Below are 19,755 nucleotides of genomic sequence, written 5' to 3'. Positions count from 1 at the left end.
GTCAATCCAACCCGAACCCCAGCCCTTGACCCCTGAAACTCCGCCCACCTGTCACCGGAAGTCCCGCCCCAGAGGGTATTACTTCTGGGGTCAAGGCAGCCACATGACTAGAAGCAAGGTGCCTCATGTGATCCCTCTAAGAACTCCTCCCACCGTCCTCTACCAATCAGGAGGGGTTTCAGCTGCTGGGGACCACCCCGAGAGGAGATTTGACCTATCAGGGCAAGTTCTGGGACAGGGTGAGCCATCTGGAAGTGGGTCGTATGACCCCTTTAAGAACTCCTCCCACTTCCCTCTACCAATCAGGGGAGGTAAGCTTTGGGGGTACGGAGCATGCCCCTAAGCCCAAGGTGATACCAGAGTGGACCCTTTCATTGAATATGTGAAAAGGGAGGTAAGCTTTGTGGGTACGGAGCATGCCCCTAAGCCCAAGCGAGACCAGAATGGCCCCTTTCATTTTTTCCACTGGCTTCCTCCTTGCTTATTTCCAATGACTTGACTGCTCATGCACCTGTCACTGGTCCAGGGATGGTTACAAAATGGGAGGGATGGGGTTTGTGGTGGAAACACTCACAGTCTGCTTCCTCCTGTGCTAATGTGCCAAATTGATCTATTGCATGATTGAGGTGTGCTGTTTCACTTTTTTGTGTGTGAATCCATGAAAAGGAAGGTAAGGTTTGGGGATATGGAGCATACCTCTGAGCCCAAGGTGATACCACTTTCATTTTTTTAATTTACTCTTACAATTTGCATCATACACATATACACAAATACAGAGAATGATTTTTCAAAATAAAAAACATTATTATAATCTGGTATATACATTAAAAATGTCTTTTGGTTGCATTATGTTTTGAACAAGAGGCATTTAAACAATTTTTTATTTTTGGGGGGGTAAAGAAGTGAACTATGCACATTTTTTGCAGTTGTACTCTTTCTTCTCATCAGTCAGGTAGTCTTGATTGGTTCCTTCTGTAATGCAGGGCATATGTGCCCACCTCTTGCAAGAATCACACTGGACCTTTGATAAGTAACAATTAAGAAATGAAATCACAGAAGTTATAATGTTACACATACTTTGCATTCACTCATGCTATTCCTTCCACATGTCAGCATTACCTAACATATGTATGCTTATCAGCATGAAGAAAATGTTTACTGATGTGGAATTTTTACAAGAATCATGATCCTTAGGCAGTTTATGGCATTTATTTCTCATACAATTCTATGTTTCTTACCATCGTGCAATCCTCACTTTCCTTTTCACAGTTGACAAGGTTGCAGTATATGCAGTAGTCTTCCATGTTTTCTGAAAAATATATATAGCGTTATGAAACGATGAATACGTTATGACCAAAACTGAAAATGCAAATCTTCATTTATTAATTAATGTCAATATTTTAATCCAGTCAATGGTTTGAACGTATCTTTTTCTTTTTTGTGAATCATATTTTCTCAAATTTTTAGTTTACTGCACCTGTATCTAAAAATGCCAATTTCATTTAACTGGCCGATCAATAGCAATCATTCACCTGATTCAAATTTTTGTGTTCTTACAGATATTATTGATTCATAGTCACCATTACAGAACCAAACCTGTGAGATATCCCACTTTAGGGGTATTAAGATAACTGTCTGCTATGTGACATAATTCCACTCTTCATGTTATCTTCACATGTGCCTAATGAGACAACAGTACATGATAGAAAGTAATTACCTGACTCCTTCATTAGAAGGATTGCTATATGTCTTCTAAACGCAGTATTAGCCTCTTGTGTTGTTTCTACCATACTGATGTCTTTGTGCTGCAAATACGCTTCTGCAAACTAACAACACTGATATTTAGAATAAACATCATAATTACCAGAGGTGAAAGTGGGCCGGTTCAGCATCCTGGTAAGACCCAGCCACCGGTACCGGCCCTTACACGGCTGACGTTACACTTCCGCTGTGGTAGTGCTTTGTGCTTTAACGTCGCTGCCCCCTTTAGCACCCTCCCCTGCCCCCCCGCATCAGCGGCCCTGCCATAGGGTCCGGCAATGCTGTTGGATGCTCCTGGCAGGGCTGCCGACAGTGTTGGAGCAAAATGGGCGCTGGGTTCCAGTGATTTACAAGGGCCTGGTTCTCCTGGCCACTGCAGCAGCAGCAGTGAGGAAGGGCTGGCTGGTGGAATCTGGCCCCCCAGCACCGCACCTTCCAGTGGAGACCCCATCCCTTCTGGGGGCCACAAGCCCACACCACACACCTTGGCAAGGACGCTGGTGCAGTGCCCACTGGTAATCTCCGGCATTTACTTTCACCCTGGATAATTACACAAACATAACAAATATAATGGCAATTTGGTATTCAATACCTTTAAGATGAGTGGTCCGCAGTTGTGGCCATCACTTTGTCTGGGATGATGAACAATGTTACTGTTCCAATCAGATGAGGATTTTCTAGTTAATCGTTTGATGAAGTTTCTGAAATTTTTAGAGAGTACATTAGCAGACTGCATAAATGAGCTTTGCTTTCCCTTTTTTCCCCTCCAGTTTATGGACATAGATAAAAATCCATTCTCTCTCTTTTTAATTAATGATCGAAATGACTTATTGCTCACATATATACACATTGCTTTCATATTATTATCTCACTCTTACACAATGTATCACCTGATTTGCTGTGACCCATGTTGATAATAACACATTCTCAATCATGCAACATGGTACTGTTTCGTGTCCACATTCTGTTAAGTCGTTCCCCAAAGTCAAATCACACAAGTTCACTCAAAGTCCATTACTAGGCATATTCAGTATAAGTACATGCTGTTTCAATTTTTATTTGTAGCTAACAGGAAGATATTAGTCTCACAATTGTTACATTCCCTTTAAAAAAAATTTCAATGGAACAATTAATATTCACTGTAAAAGTAAGTATCTAATAAGTCACCTCCAATTCCTCAGGCATGTTCTTTCATATCTCATCTCATCACAAAAGGGGTCAATTATTAACAATTCTTTTTTTTTTTTTTCCCATCGAGGCTATCTGTGAGTTTAAATATATTCACAAATTATATTGCTAATGTGATTATTTCAAACATTTTATAATGATTTATCAAAAATCATTATGCAATTAACATATTCTCGTTTGTAATATCTCAGTAACACACAAGAGAAAAGCATATTGTGAAATCATTGATCAATTCATTACAGAATGTATTCTTCCAAATTACATTCACAACCTAACTTGACAGTAGCATTTTATTTTTAACATTCACATTCCACTTTCATTTGCATGAACTGAACTCACTGAAAACCCGCGACACGGGAAATTATATCACTGCTACCATAGTTGTGTTACAAATCTCTTATTTATTATAACATTTATTGACCATAATCCAGAACTACAATACAAAACATCTTACTGCAAGAACCCAATGACCTGGTGTGGGGTAAGGAAGCAATAATATATCATTTTGAAGTAATTCACTCTGTATTTATTTTTTAAAAAAATTAGAAATGCAATTATAGTTTCCAGTGAAGCAAACAATGAAATGTACATTATACTGTATTTCCCAGTTTCATTACATGTATTGCTATTAGACTACTCCTCCACATCAAACACACCGTTGTATTTGCTGTTTCACACTGTGTTTAACTCACTGAATGAAATTGTGCTTTGCTCATGCTATGTATGAAAGTGTGTTAGCATTTACCTTCACTTTCATTTGTGGAGCTCTGTCTGAGAGAATGAAAGTAGAAACGACTGATGAGATGGCTTGTACCTGTTGACAGTCAACAAAGTTATTAATGCATTAATAATTCTGGCACGTTAAGAACATAATGAATTTAATATAGACAGACATGCAAGGGATCCTTAGTGTTACAAATCAGATATGGATATATAAGAGAGTTCTATAAAAAAAATGATTTGTAATCAATGTGCTTTGTCTTACTTAATGTAAAAACCAACTAAGCTGTTCGCATACTTGTGTTCAATTAATGGACCCACTGAACTGTACAGCAAAACTAATGTGGCCCTCTATTGTATGTCCGATATGCACCTCCAAATACATTTCAGCAAATGTTTAGCAGCAGTAAATACACAGAAATGTTGCAATTTCAGGTTTATGTTGTTATTTCAAGGATATTTGGTCTTTTATGTTGTGCCACATATTCACATGATTGTTTACTTACTGAATTAATGCATACTTTCATGTACCGTCACAGTAAGTACCCTACCTTTCCATCTGCTTTCTCGACCACACAGCTCAAATATGCATCAATAACCTACAACACATGAAAGAAAAGGCACAATTTCAATAATTGATGAATTAATCCCAGTAACAAATACATGTTTAGTGTTACTTAAATGTACCTCATCACTTATCCAGCTTCTCAGTTTCAGGCAATGAAATGAGGAGCCATACAATTTTATGTTTCTCACTTTGGCCTGCAGTCTCTCTGTGTGTTTGTCGGTCATTACAAATTTGACTAGGAAAAACAAATTAACACATATTACATGCATGGTAAGACAGTTGGGGTCTGCTAGGGTGACCAGATGTCCCAATTTTATAGGGACAGTCCCGAGTTTTGGATCTTTTTCTTATATAGGATCCTATTACCCCCCACAAATACGTGAAACAGCGCACCTCAATCTTCCAATAGATCAATTTGTCACATTAGCCAGGAGGAAGCGGATCTATCTAAGGGGCCACTCTGGTATCACCTTGGGGTCATGGGCCCGCCCCGAAGGGGAAGAAGCATGATGGGAGCGCAGGGCCGGGCTGGCCAGTGTGCGTCTGGCAGCTCCCGGTTTGTAAACAGTGCCCTTGTACTGTGCTGGGTGGAGCGGGGTTGTCCCTGCCGTGCCATGACCCATCTCCCATTGCCCCCGGTCAGCCCGTCACTCTGAGGACTCTGCCTCCCTGCCCCATGTTCCCATTTCCCCCCTGGGGGCCCACAAATATGTTTAGCACCAGGCCTACAAAAGGTTAATCCAGCCCTTTTTGGGGTGCAGGCTCTGGGATGGAGTTGAGGTGCAGGAGGGTTGCAGGCTATGGGGAGTTTGAGTGAGGGGTGCAGGCTCTGACCTGGGGCATGGGATTGGGGTACAGGAAGGGGTGCAGACATGTGGGCTCTGGGAGGGAGTTAGCAACTCAGCATGTTATATAAGAGAAATGAGCTGCAGTGATTTCATATAGACATAGAAACTGATAGAAGACACTTTTACATATTCAAAATATGAGAGGCAGGGTTTGAGGGAGGGGGTGTCTGTACAATATTTCACTGCATTCAGTCTCCTGGCTGGAGCAGTAACGTAGCCATGTACAGGGCCACCCAGAGGATTCAGGGAGCCTGGGGCAAAGCAATTTTGGGGGCCCCTTCCATAAAAAAAGTTGCAATACTATAGTAACATGTATTTGGAAATGTAAAAAAACAAACAGTGAAATACATTCAAAAATTAATTTGTAATAATTTGAAAATACATTAAATACATTATTTAAAAACATTAAATGCTTTAATGGTATGTATACATTTGCAATTACATAATGGGCTATTGCTGGGTGATGGTTGGGATGGGGTAGGGGGGGTGCCTGGCCCCTTACCATGCCGCTTACCCCCTCTCCTGGAGCCTCAGCATGCTGCATCTGGGAGCAGCCCCGGACAGCGTTGGAGCCACGGCGCTGCAGCGTGCCAGGGCTGCTCCCGGATGCGGCACGCTGAGACCCCATGGGATGGGGGAAGACGGGGGGGGGGGGGGCAGCCTCTGACATATTCGTGGGAGCCCCTGCGGAAAATTGCCCCACTTGCCCTCCCCCCACCCCTGGGCAGCCCTGGCCCTGCAACACTTGTATACGATAGAGAGGAGATGCAGTGTCTAAGCTTTGACAGGCTAGGAATTGGAGGCCTGTGCCTCTCCGACCCGTCCCAGGAACCCGCCCCCTGCTCCGAGGCTGACATGCAGCGTCCTGTGAGCAGAACGAAAACAGCCTCTGCACACCCTACACCACTAGATTAGCGGGCACACTGGGTGGCTCATCCCACGGGGTCACTGTTCCCCCCTCTCTAAACGGGGGTTTTGTACCCGCACGGGGTCTGGCAGCGTCTCCTCCCCCCGGCTCCTATCCCCCACCCCCGATTTTTCCCCTTCAGCCCCTCTACTGCCGCTACCTAGAGTAGCTTGATCCCCCCAGGCCAGTAAATTTCTGCCCCCTGCTCAGACCCTGACAGCCCACCCGCTGCAATTTGCCCCCCTTAATCCTTTTAAACCCCTCCAAAGAGGAGGCAGCAAATCGTAAGTAGAAGTAAGGGCAGAGAGAGGGCAGTGGTTACTGCGAAGGTTACTGGGTATGCTCAGTTCGGGTGAGCATGCTCAGTACACCCAAAGTAGGGAAACGGCAGCAGGATCTGTTTCTGTCGCCTCAAACTGCCCGCTTTCCCCAAGGCTCAGGCTACCAGCTCCCTGGCTGACAGGGGAGGGCTCGGGCTGCCCACTCAAACTGCCCGGCCCCGCTCTCCCTGGGGCTCGGGCTGTCTGCCCTGCAACTGGGTCCCAGCAGAGTCTTCTGGCCGCCATTAATGAAATTTTTCTTGCAAACCCCCTGAAACATTATGCGAACCCCCAGGGGTTCGCGAACCCCATTTTGGGAACCACTGATCTACAACAAAATATACTAGTCCCCTATAGCCTTAATTGTATACTAGGGGTTTTTGTTAAAGCACATGCGGCTAAACTCAGCTCTGACAAGAAGTGGAGTTAAATGGACTTATGCAACCTATACGAGGGCTGAATCTGGCCGATGCTGTCCAAGTTTTTACAATGCTTCCAAGTCACACATATGACAACATGATTCTCTAGATAAGCGTGCGCGCATACACTCTCCAATGTGCTCTGTTCTCCTCTAAAGAAGTAACAATTACCTTTTTTCACCACCTCTGGGAATCCGTCTGTCTCATACTCCGGCTCATTCTCATGTAGGGAGTTGGCAACCTCATCAGCACCTGACCAAAGGAAAGAGTCATTACCTGTACAAATAACTTTAAGGAGACTCTGGAAAGATGAGTTTAGAATGCAATGATCTCAATCATTCATTTGTTAATTAAGTACATAAGATGTATGCTTGTCCAACCACAGTAAACTATACCAAATAAAACAAAACAGACATCATGTAAAGGTTACTTTACAGAAGAGATCTCTGTTAATACCACATTTACTGTCAGGGTGCCAGGTACCCTGATTCTTTGGAATCTGCCCCTGGACACACAATGCATGGGCAACATTAATTCTGGCATTTCCTAACTTTTAAGTGCTTAACATTACCACCTTACCATGGTTTTAACAATTTTTGTGTATATAATTGAATTATAGCTCGTCTCAGAAATATGGATCCCTTTTTATATTGCTAGTGATTCTGCTAATTGGACACTCATGAATATTTGCTAGCCTAACTTACCCTAGCTAATGACAGACAAGTTGTAGTATATTTTACACACTGTGGTGACCACTTTAAACTGTTGTCCTATTAGCTCTATATTTAGCACCTGACAACTCTTGAAATGACTGAAGCTTGTGATCAATAAAACCCCAATGTAAGTGTCTTAAAAAACATTTGTTAAAGTTAATAAACTCCAGCACTTCCTGGTCCCAGAAAGCTGCAACTAGTACCAGGCTGATGATATTAAAAAATGGAGGTACTGTCTGAAGCATAACACTTTAAGAGTTGCTCCTCTCTCCCTGTCTACAATCCTAAAAGCTGTTTGGAAGGACATATGTATAAACTCTAAAAGATGTCAATTTCTCCATGGTGGATGCTGAACTATCAGCCATCTACACCCAGAATGTGAATTTTCTTTGTTGTGATGGCCAGCAACGGAAAGAACAGACACACTCCAACATTTTACACTCTCATGTCTCAAACAAAGCATTGTAAGAAGTTATACACAGCACTCTAATGTTCTTTAAAAATAGCCTCCCCTTCATCCTATGGTCGTTTTTGATTTCAAAACATAGGCATTGGAAATCTATATTCATAACATATAAGGAGACTCTGAAATTTGAGGAGACAGATCTTGGGCCAAATTCTCAGCTGGTGTGAATGGCAGAGCTTCAGAAACTATACTGATTTACACCAGCTGAGGATCTGGCGCCTCATCTGAATCAAACGTAATAATGCATCTTTTGAAAACATATTGTATAAATAAATGCATTAAGGTTAGAAACAGGATCATGATTAAGGCTATGTTTTAGTCTTGGGTATTTTTAGTAAGTCATGGACAGGTCACGGGCAATAAACAAAAAGTCACGGCCCCATGACCTGTCTATGACTTTTACTAAAAATACTCATGACTAAATCTTACCTACTGGGAGGGGGGACGCTCCTGAAGACTGCTGGGGAGTGGGGGAGAGAGAACAGGGCGACGCTGTTGTTGGGGGTGATGCCCAGGACCCCGCTGCCACTAGTCCCAGACTGCTGCTCCAGGGCAGCACCAGGGACCATGCCTGGTGCTGCCGGAGCAACGGCCAGGGCGGCTGGCTCCTGGGCTTCCCCAGCTGATGGGGTGGTCCTGGGATCAGCTGCACCAGCACTGCAAAATTCACAGACGTCACGGAAACCGTGACTTCCATGAATGATTTGCAGCCTCATAATAACATTTTAGTAGAGCATTTCCTTCTTAAACTACGCCATACTTGGCTTTTGCTCCTTTAATGGAGCACCATGTTCAGCAAATTTGTTTCTGCAACATTTCTTTTTCCTTCTCTAGCTGCTTACAGGATTTCATCCATGTCTTCGTTTCACTGCGAGCAAATCTATTTTGCTTCTTCAGTCGATCTATATACTTCAGCTTGTCCACCTATAAAATAAGAAAAAAAATTAGTTGCTAATACGAAACTTCATTCTTCTGTATAAGCATTATACTCTCACTAATGGCATCTCACCTGTCATTAAAAGTTCAGTGCAACTAAAAAAACCAGACAAATGTTATAATATGCATGTAGAGTTCACTTAGTAATATACAATTGAATTATAACAGCTTCTAATTCCAACAGAGAAACATTACAATCATGTTTATTGGAAAGCTACATGTGTGTAGATTTCCTTGATAGAGAAATAATAATCTAAATAGAATATTCAAAATAACCAAATGACAAAACCCAGCTGAAAAGCATGTGGTCCAGGCAGGTTTGTCCACCCTATGTGCATTGGAATAATGCCAAAATAAATGGATGGTGGATATCTGGCAGCCTTATAAAACACACTTCAGGATAACGTAAATATCAAGCACAGTGCTCCATTAGCTGGGCATGGAGTGAGCACTGTAGCTCAGTGCCTGCTTGCCACAATACGGGCTCCACACTGTGCTGCATGAGTGCTTTCTGATGCGTTTATTTCTGAAGCGAGAGCACAGAACTACAGTCCATCATTCACCACAAATGGAAGTAGAAAAAGACTGCAGGCTAGAAAATGCAGAGGGAATTGATAAGAAAAAATTCACCTAGATGGACAGGTTTAAAAACTATAAACGACTATCTAAATTATTAGTGAAAATAGTGCTGTCATAAGAAGAATCACTTAATTAATAATTTAGATGGAAATTCTGCATACATCAGAACTGATATGCTCTCACAAGTTGAGTGTGACATAATGAGGTAGTAGAAGCAGTTTAAAGACAATAGGGGCATGTCTAAAGTGGGAAGTTTCACAAGGTATTAAGAAATGTGTTCATTAACATGATGTTACAACATGCAGTGTAGACACTGCACTGTTATGTTTAATATCACATCAGTCAGTTACGGTTAACCTTAGGGGCAGAGTGAAAAGACATGTTTAAACACGGTCTAATTTTGAAGTACAGACCCTGGCAAGTAAGGTATTGTTTCCTTTGCACCATAGGTGCAGGCATGGCGATATCTCTCTCTGGTAGGACGACTGCTGCACCTAGGTTCCCCAAACTTTCAAATTTTCCTTACATTTTAGTTTAACATCTAGTTTTAACCGGAAATGATGATCTCCAAGGAGGAAAGCATGAGAAACTAGATAGTTTATTAATTATTATTATTATCTCTCACTGCTGAGAGAGTCATGCGGGTTTGGAATTTCTTTTTTGTATGGTTGTGTACATGGGGTCCTTCCCCCGATTGTTTACAGAAGTGAGGTAGCACGCTAATCACCCTGCTCTGGGCATCTCTCAACTAAGTAGGGGTACTGAGACAAATGCTGATTGTTGGAATAGCTTGCTAGATGGCCCCAGGTGCCTGAAAGGGTGTCTGTCTACACCCTTCCGAAGAGAATTAGTACCACTTGGGGCTTTTTACTCAGTAAAGCAGGAGCCATTTTGAACATGGGAAGGGATTTCTCCTTGACGCCTCTGTAATCCCCTGATGGTGCAGCTACATAAGGAATGGAATTCTTATGTGCCTCTGTTCTGGGCACACACTGCCTAAAGTGCTCTTTAATCCTTCAACGCTGAGCAAGCCTATGGAGAGGGGGAGGAGACTCCAAACTCCTTTCCCTGGTAAAGCCTGGGTCCTTGACCTGATAGACAGGGACAATTCCCACTCCATTGTGGCCTCAAATTTGGGCCCGCTTCCCTCGTTGAAAGAGGGTCCCAGGCTGAAAAGCAGAGATGAACAATTCACATTACCCTGCCACCTGAGACAGGGCTTCACAGAAGTAACATGTGTCTCTGCACACCCAGATATACTCCAGGGTGGGAGGGGGCAGTGAGTCTGATACAGATCACTCCAGGAGACCCGTATATAGAAAACCCCAGCAAACACATCCTAAGAGTGGGGAGGCAAGAGAAAAGATTTAAAGCCTGATGTTTATACAACCTGCTCATTAATTGTACATATTACTTCCTTACAAAGGGGACAATTCCGTTTGTCTTTTTGGGGCCCAGAGCATATGGAGTTTCCAAGTGTTATTCCTGAGCAGACTATGTGGGGTTCTCATCTCCTTGAGAATCCTCATGCTCCTGATCAAGCCTTCTCACAATGGAGTCAGGGCTTCAAATGGGTGCGTTTATGTGTGCATGCAGGGCACTAGTGCGCTGGTCCAACAAAGCCCCATCCCCTCACACAGCAAGGGTTGGTGTCTTGTAGCAGCAGGACATAGGTTACCCTCTAAGACCCCTAAAAAGCTGCCCACTGAACTACTTGGACTTAGCTTGATCTTGCAGGGATTTTCTACCACTGCACTAGTGGTCAAAGGGAGTTACTGAGAAGTGCTGTGTTTGCGGATCCAGATAACTTACTTGAGGAGAGGCGAAGAGGAGCAAGAAGTTGAAATGAAATCAATATTGCAGAAAAATGAACAAAAATTCATGATAAAACAAAGTTGTTGGGAGAAACTGAACTGCCAACTTGTTCTGCTGGTGGACACAATTTCTAGTGGCCTGAGGTGAAGGATGGAGCTTAGTCCTGGAGCCTTCAGCAACAACACTGGTCCACCTCCCAGTTCTACGGGTGAGAGGAATCACCTCTTTGTTCCGAATGAGCAGAAAAGCTGGGCCACGGAACAAACAAAACGTGCATATTTTATCATGTTTTCAGGTGTTCCGCTAAAGACCTCCAGTATCTTTGATAGCCAGAAGTTTATAAGATAACAGATTTAATGAGATTTCCATGCTACCAATGGAGACATTATAGCAAATGTTATATTAGAATAGAGACTAGATATTAAAAAGGACACAATTCAATATTTTGGCTCTTAAAAGCTTAAGTATAAAATGCCTTATTAAACTATATGAAAAACTTATGTTTGTTTCTAGTAAGTCTACTTTTTCTTCTTCTAAAGCCTTGTTCATATTCTTAAGGGTTCCATTTTCAAGTTGTAGCTCCTGGACTGAATCCTGGAGCAATTTATTGTTGGTTTTTAAATGCTGAAGCTCGGCTTCTTGTGCTTCCAGTTCTATTTTCTGAGACAAACTCTTATCTATAGTAATAAAAAAAATTAAGTGGTTAATTTGTGAAAGCAAACTATGTCAAATATGCAATATTAGCTTTTATGGGTAACACTATAAAATGGCAATATTGACAATTTTCAATTTTTCACCTAGCAATACATTTTCTTAGTATTTCAGAATATAATTACGTATGTGTTCTAAAACCGCCTTTATTCCCAAACCATGAAATTGTATAGCTGAAACAATGTTAGCATTGCCAGAATTCAGTTTTGCAGAAAGAACATACTGCTAGTCAAATCGCTCTATGCTTCACAATTCTAACTCTGTTTCTACAGCCCATCTTCACTGAGGTCTGATGGCTTGTACTCTGAAACTCATGGTTGACAGGTAACAGTATCAATGGCTAGATAAAGAATTTTGGTGCCCTATTTGTCCATTTTCCGGTCTTCAAAATCCAGAATATATAAAAATGATCAAGGTGTTTGATGGACTGATGTATGGAGTAAAATTAAGAAACACAGACAATACAAGAGATTTCCTGTATTGCAAAGAGAATTCTATTGAATAACACCAACTTACCATATAAAACAAGACTACTCATTCCCTTTCTATAGGACAAGGAAAATTCAATGTCTCCAAGACCCAGAACTTGGTGAGAAACAGGGGCAGAGAGAGGGGAAGGGAAATGATAGCAATCAACAGTTATTTGAACTATGTCAACACATAGGATGGAGAAGGATTATTTAGGGTGGTGATTCAAAGGGGAGTGTAGCAGGGCGGTTGCCCGCTCTAGCCCTGAAGGGGTTGGAACAGCCCTGCAGAGGGCTGTGGCTGGGGAAAGCAGCAAGCCTGGGCTGATTGGGGAGGCGGCTACAGCTGGGCCACGCCCCCATCAGGCCACAGCTGGCCCTTATAAAAGGGCTGTGAGCCAGGCCCTCAGTCAGTCTCTCTCTAGCTCTGAAGGGAGAGGGACTGGGACCGGGACCTAGCTCTAGCTGCTGGAGAAGCCAACTGTACTGGAGTGAAGCAGGGCTAGGGAAAGGCCAGAGGAGCTGGGGAGCTCCAGGCTGGCAACTCCCCAGGCTGCAGGGCCTTGTCCAAGGCCCACAGAGGTACTGAGTTGCAGGGAAAGGCAGCAGGTCCAAAGCCCTCTGCCAATGATGAGTGGCCATTACAAACTGAAGTTGGCCCCAGTGAAAGGGGGCTAGATGGTGACTGGCAGTAGCCACTGAGGCAAAATGGAAGATGGGAGTGGGGATTCCCCTAGGTGCGGAGACCCAGATAGTGGGTTACTGCTGGGGGCAGGAACCTGATGGGGGAGGGCACTGGGGTCCGGGAGAGACACGGGGGCCAGTGGCGAGCTAGATGGTGACCAGCAGAGGGCGCTCTGCCTAGAAATGAGCCAAGTCCCTGGATGACTAGAAGGAGGCGCCGCAGGGGTGAGTCCCACACCGTTACAAGGGGAAACGGTATAACTAGAGAGGATAATCAGAGACTTCTTAGAGAGGAAGAACCGTCCGGGGGTTAAGGGTGACAGCCTAGAACTCTGGGCACCCACATTCAGTTATGTTTCAATTAGGACAAGTTATTGTTGGTTGCAGTGAAGAGCTACAGAAAATTGAGAGAATGCTCCCATTTGACACCTTAAGAACCACAGGTAAAAGATAGCGAAAGCAAGAAAATGGACTTAGAAGGCATTACATTTTATTAGCTAGCTGAAAGTGCTGCCACTTGCCAAGAATAAGATCAAAATGCAAAGCAGTTATTTGGATGGCCTCATGGACTGGAGAGTGCAGAAATACTGATTAAAATGGAAGCAGGACTAGGTCCATAAATTTAATTTTGAAATCTCGTTAAGTGAGGTTAGACTTCTACAGCGATAAGTGGGAGCAGTCTCCTTCTTTACAATGGCTATTTAGCAGAATTACCTGTTCTCTTAAACCTCAGTCTGCAAAATGCATTTTCCCAACCAAATAGACAAATGTAGGGAAAAGTCAAATTAGGGCTCGGCGGGTAACGTTTCATCACGTTTTAGCTTGATGGAGTCCATATACAAGCTAAAGGATAATAGTTTGAGGTATATTTGTTTGCTTGGGATTTTAAAACACAGGAGCACATTGTAGTATTTAATTTGCTGACCATATAGTTTTGTTTGGGACATATTTATTCCTCATTTTAAATTGCTTTAAAACCATATAATTTTATGAGTTAGTATATTTGTATAAAGAAGTTCCATCTCAGTTTGGAAAGAGAATTGCGTGTATTAGCTGAAAGTTAATTTAACTATATCACACGGTGGGAACTTTTTATTTCTTGGGGATGCTTCAAATCACCATTTATAATGAGGCTTACAGATCCTCCACACTGAAGTAATAGTTTGTAACAGGATTTAAATAGGTAGAAATGTGTCACTCACTTTTCATCTCTTCAGCATAATTCTGGTCTCCTTTAGAAAGTGTTGGGCTATTTTTAGTTCTTCTAGCTGATGGATTTTTTGTGATTTTTTGCTCAGACTGGCAGCAAAGAAGGTTTTTTTCCTTCTTCATTTCCTACAACAAAACATTAGTTACAAAACAGTCGATTAAGTCAATAAACTGAGAGTAGTGTGATGTGGCATACTACTCCCATTTGAGTCCCATGAAGACTCTGGAAAGTTGGGCCTTGATTTCTAAGCACTTACATGAGTTAGGAACACAAAGTGCACTCTTGGCAATCCTCAGAGGGCAGACAATCCTTTTGGGACATCTCCCAGCTGGCACAGATCACAGCAGTACTTAGTTGGCTCAGGATATGGAACCAGGGAGCTGCAACCAGTTCTTTTACACACTGTGGTGACCACTTTAAACTGTTGTCCTATTAGCTCTATACTTAGCCCCTGACAACTCTTGAAATGACTGAAGCTTGTGATCAATAAAACCCCAATGTATGTGTCTTAAAAAATATTTGTTAGAGTTAATAAACTCCAGCACTTCCTGGTCCCAGAAAGCTGCAACTAGTACCAGGTTGATGATATTTAGAAAATGGAGGAACTGTCTGAAGCATAACACTTTAAGAGCTGCTCCTCTCTCCCTATCTAGAATCCAGGAGGACACCAAATCTTGGGCCAAATTCTCAGCTGGTGTGAATGGCAGAGCTTCAGAAACTATACTGATTTACACCAGCTGAGGATCTGGCGCCTCATCTGAATCAAACGTAATAATGCATGTTTTGAAAACATATACGCTTCAGATTGTCCACCTATAATATAAAAATATATTGTTTTAGTTGCTAATAGGAAATTTCATTCTTCTGTCTAAGCATTATACTCACTAATGGTATCTCACCTGTCAGTAAAAGTTCAGTGCAACTAAAAAAAATCAAATGTTATAATATGCATTTGTACAGTAGAGCAGTGGGAACATACATTTACACAAAACTTGAAATCCAACCCACATTTGTTAAAGATGTAGTCACTCACAGTCTTGAACACTTCAGAACTAATTGTTTTTGTTGGTAGTGAAGCAGAAAACAAAAACTCTTCCTTCCAATCACCCTCACGTTCAAAGCGCACATACACCATCAGAATTGCCCTATTAGCAACGTCTGTACGTTCATCAAGCTGCAAAGAAAATTACTTTGCTAATTTAATCTGTCCTATGAGCTGATCTTCCATATCGTGAGCCAGATCGTGAATTTGTCGAGCTATAGTGTCATTTGAAAGTGGCACCTGAGCCACTTTGCTGCCGGCTCGCCCAGCATTTCCATGCAGACATCTTTAATACAGCCTATCACTAGTGTCTCACTGATTGTGTATGGCTTTTTAGCCTTAGCAACGCGAAATGCTACTTTATAAGAAGCTCGCAAAGCACAAGTATTTGTGTGTGACACTTCAAAGATCTGTTTCTGACGGCCTTTTAAATCACCATGCTTTCTTTCGAAGAACTCTTTCGGCTTTGAACTAATTTCATTATGTTTTGTATTTAAATACCTCTTGAGCTTTGACGGCTTCATTGCGTCGTTAGCGAAAACATCGCCACAAATAACACACTGTGGTTTTGGCACTCCACCATCATTCATGGCTATGAATGTATGAGGAGACAAATTTCCGAGTGATCTGCTGGTCCCGCGCCTTCTGCGTGCCCGCCACCGAAGCCACGGGACCAGCAGGCTGACTGCCGCCCTCACAGCTTGCTGCACTGGTGCCTGGAGCCGCCCCTGCATACAAAGCACACGGGATCTTTTCAGGGGGAACAGTCACTCTCTCACACACACACACACACACTCTCTCTCTCTCTCCTGCCAGTTGATGTTTATAGTTACCAGTCTGTTGTAGCTCGAGTAAATCTAATGGCCAGTTAGATGAGCACGAGTGAGGAGCTGGACTCTGTCGGTCGTGATCCGATGCTCCAAGACTTTGCAGGACTGAACCCAGAGTTCCATGGCAAAGCACCCCGGCTTTATAGTTGTAAATTCCCATTTGAGTCCATGCATTTTGCAATGTCATCCTGTTATCATTAGTCCTTAAGTGGTGTTAATATTGGGGGTTTCTGCTGTTATCGTTTGATGGTTATTGTCAGGCTTCCCATCATTATCTCCTATTTGTTGTCTCGCCTTCGGGGGTGCCTGCCTCACCGCTGAGGTCGTTAATGCTGCTAACATGTTTAGCATCCAATACAATGGATGTTTTCTGATTGTCTCCTCATCTTTCCAAGTCTCTCACTTTTTCCTGACCATCTGGACATTTGTGATGGCTTTTACACCTTATCTTTTCCTGATTCATTCATTCCTCATTCACACAGTCTCTCACAGAAACCTTCAAACGTATACAGACAGCAGTATTTTATATTCAGCAGAATACATTGTAAATCAAGCTTTGCTAAATCTTATAACTAAAACAATTCACATTGGGGCTTCAGGCCCTCAACATTTCTCTAATCTATTTATCATAGACACAATACAAAATCCTGTCGCTTACTAACTAAACTTCATAACAGGTCCTAATTGTAATGCATATTGGAAACAGGATCCCAGTCTCCAGACATTCCTTTCTGTTGTTCAAAAAGGGTGGCTGGCAGAATGAAATCAAAGTTTACATCAATTCTTAAAATACAATTAGTACAATTATAAAATCCTGTTCCTACAAGGACTATTTGGCTATAGATGTGTGGTGCTCAATTGTCTATCTACTTCGTAAGGGATACGGCAGGATAGGATAGAAAATAATTATTCAAATTTATATTATTATTAGTACTTACATTGTCAGTGGGTTCGGATGGGGTCCCAAATGACGAACGCGCAGAGATCTGTATGACGCTCTCTATTTAACTTTTCGATGGTAACTGCCAGTGGGGTGGGGTCTTTATATGCGAAGGAGTGGGGTAAGCGCACGCTCGCACGTCTCATGCAAAACATGCTGTAGCACTATGGCATAATTATCAATATTATAATATGTGCTTCTGAAAACATAATATTATTTAATATTGTTGACTTTTATCGACTGATAATTATTCTTGGTGGAATTCCGGTGTGATTTTTAAATTATACTATTATTTCTCTTTCTTTCCTGGAAACTCACCACGGACCAGCAGCCAATGGCTCGCGGACCGGCACCGGTCCACAGACCACCACTTTGAGTAGCACTGAACTAGGGCACCTAATACCTGAAAAGCTTGTAGGTACACATTTGTGCAGACAACTCTTTCAAAAGGAGGGAGGAGGACTTTTTATGACTATTGAATAAATATATATTTTGAAGTGTCGTAAGCCTTGTATTTTTCAGTACAATTTGTAAAGTATAATAACTATTTAGAAAAATCTATAGAACTAAGTTACAGCAACGTTCTGTGTGACTTAAGCTCACTAAAGCCAAACATTACACTTAAAGATGAGAAGAGATCCTTAAACAAATCAGATTAAAGTGTTGTACAACACTGGCAGATCTAACAGATCATGCTTTTTCCTGTTTCCATAGGTTCAGACCAATCGTTCATATTTTACTAGCTTTTCTGTATGGGATCTATGTGGGCTCTCTGTAAGACCAAACAGTTAAAAGTTGTGTTAGCATTTCTACTAAAAGCCTCCAATTCATACTAACCTAAAAGTAGAAATACTACTCCTCAAGGTTCTCCCTTCTATTTACTCTCACTTCTCCAGCTGCCTCTCAAATCATCTTCTTGGATGCCACACAGGCTCCAGCTCAGTCTCTTCAAATCTGAAGTTCTTGGATCAGATTCTGCTGCCCTGCACCGTGTGTTGTCATTTACCCCACTGCAAAGTTACTTTACACTTGTGTAGATGACTACCACACAATGCAGCACAAAAGAGAATCTGGCCCTTTATATCTTTGCTATTAATTAATCTCCACCACATTCCACCTCTATCACCTCTGATATAATGAGACACCTACTTCACGGGGATGTTTTGGGGCTTAAATAATTCTTTGTGAAACAATGAAATCCTGGGATAGAAGGACTAGTATTATTATTACACCTCTATCCCATCACCTTCAACTCTTTTCTCTCTCTCATATTCAGTCTCTTCTCAAATCCTGCCGCGTCCTCCTTTTAATGTAATCACAATTGACTCTTTCCTCACAATCCCCAATGCTGTAACATTTGTCTTTATGCCTAGATTACCATACCGTTAGACCCACTCTACCAAGCCCTTCCTCCCAGGAGTAGTTCCAGTGAAGATGTGTGAACACAACATTCAAAGTATTACGTTTATGACATACTATACACATTCATTTTTCCCATAATGATTATCGGAAGAAAGTGCTTTGAAATACTATAGCTAAGACAACCTCTTTTGGGGGGAAATTATATACACATAAGTTGTTTGCTGAATATTCAAATCTTCCTTAAGATCCCCCGTGCCCTTTTCTTGTTTGCTTTACCTTTTTCTTTGCTTCTGCCAGAAGAGTTTCATGGTTTTTCTCTACTTGATGAAGTCTGCTCTGATATTCGGATATTTCTTTTTTCATTTCGCTCTCTTTTTCCTCCAGTTCTTTCTGAACTCCATCCAAACCTCTTATTTGGTTCATTTTTTCCTGAAGTAGTTAGATCCAGTTGAATCCACAAACAAAAGTTGCTCAGTCTTTGGTAATTACATTTTTATAGATGGGGAAATAGCTGACAAGGTAAAAGAAAACTATTTAATGGCCGTATAGCTACAGTAATGTAGCCCCAGACTCAAACTTTTTAACATAAAACAATAGCATACAAGATTACAGAGAAGATGGGCCTCTCTATCATATACAAAGGCATTTTAGCTCTGAGTTGTACAAGTAGCTTCATCCCACCAATGATGTTAGCAATAAAGCCAAAGCTAACCTCACAACATATACAGTAATTGTTCCTACTGAGGGTGTTCTGAGAGCTTCAGGGTCATTAGTCTGACCTTGACAAAAATGTTGCAACATTCTTTTAGTATTTAAGCTGTCTATTTTTGTGACTATTCTGCGGACATATTAGGATATAGAAAGTTACTTCTGGGTATGATTCCTAAAAAATCATACTGAAATTCATGGTATAACATCTATTGACATCCAGGAACAGGCCCATAGTCATGTAGTTTTGCACACAGTTTCTGCAGCTATGTAGAAGGGCTTGGCCGAGGCTCGTCTCTCAGCGGGACTGTGGGGTATCCCACCGCCTCGCAATAGTTCGCTATGGGCCCAGGCCCTGGTTAGGGCGGGGCTGCAAACCAACAGTCAGGAGCTCAGGCCCTTAGGTAGGGGCTGAGCCAATAGTTCAATAGAAGCCGAGGCCCTGGATCAGGACGGGGCAGCAAACAAACAGTCAGGAGTTCAGGGTTCTGAGCATCTGGTGCAAGGGGGAGACTGCCACCCATGAGTGGGGTGGCAGGGGGGACACAGGCCCACCCACTC

General features: G+C 42.3%; 2 protein-coding genes across 10 annotated transcripts in view; one reads left to right on the top strand and one right to left on the bottom strand.

The window, feature by feature from the left end:
* Positions 1-19,755, top strand: part of LOC135982602 (centromere protein F-like) — a 402,988-nt gene that overhangs the window by 67,370 nt on the left and 315,863 nt on the right. The gene's annotated exons all lie outside the window — the stretch shown is intronic.
* Positions 1,718-19,755, bottom strand: part of LOC101930896 (centromere protein F) — a 63,672-nt gene continuing 45,634 nt past the window's right edge. For 6 of the 9 annotated variants that reach the window (XM_065589469.1, XM_065589474.1, XM_065589471.1 and 3 more), the window contains 12 exons: positions 18,763-18,997; positions 17,123-17,288; positions 14,305-14,437; positions 11,763-11,917; positions 8,753-8,834; positions 6,903-6,983; positions 4,357-4,472; positions 4,221-4,268; positions 3,695-3,763; positions 2,929-3,024; positions 2,354-2,462; positions 1,718-1,826 (listed from right to left, as the gene is read on the bottom strand). In XM_065589469.1, the coding sequence (XP_065445541.1) occupies positions 2,980-3,024; positions 3,695-3,763; positions 4,221-4,268; positions 4,357-4,472; positions 6,903-6,983; positions 8,753-8,834; positions 11,763-11,917; positions 14,305-14,434 (726 nt within the window). In that variant the 5' untranslated portion in view covers positions 14,435-14,437; positions 17,123-17,288; positions 18,763-18,997 and the 3' untranslated portion in view covers positions 1,718-1,826; positions 2,354-2,462; positions 2,929-2,979. The other 3 variants (XM_065589475.1, XM_065589477.1, XM_065589476.1) reach the window with 3 other exon arrangements.

Source organism: Chrysemys picta, chromosome 3, assembly GCF_011386835.1.
Source record: "Chrysemys picta bellii isolate R12L10 chromosome 3, ASM1138683v2, whole genome shotgun sequence".
NCBI lineage: Eukaryota > Metazoa > Chordata > Testudines > Emydidae > Chrysemys > Chrysemys picta.
This window is presented reverse-complemented; position numbering and strand designations above follow the sequence as displayed.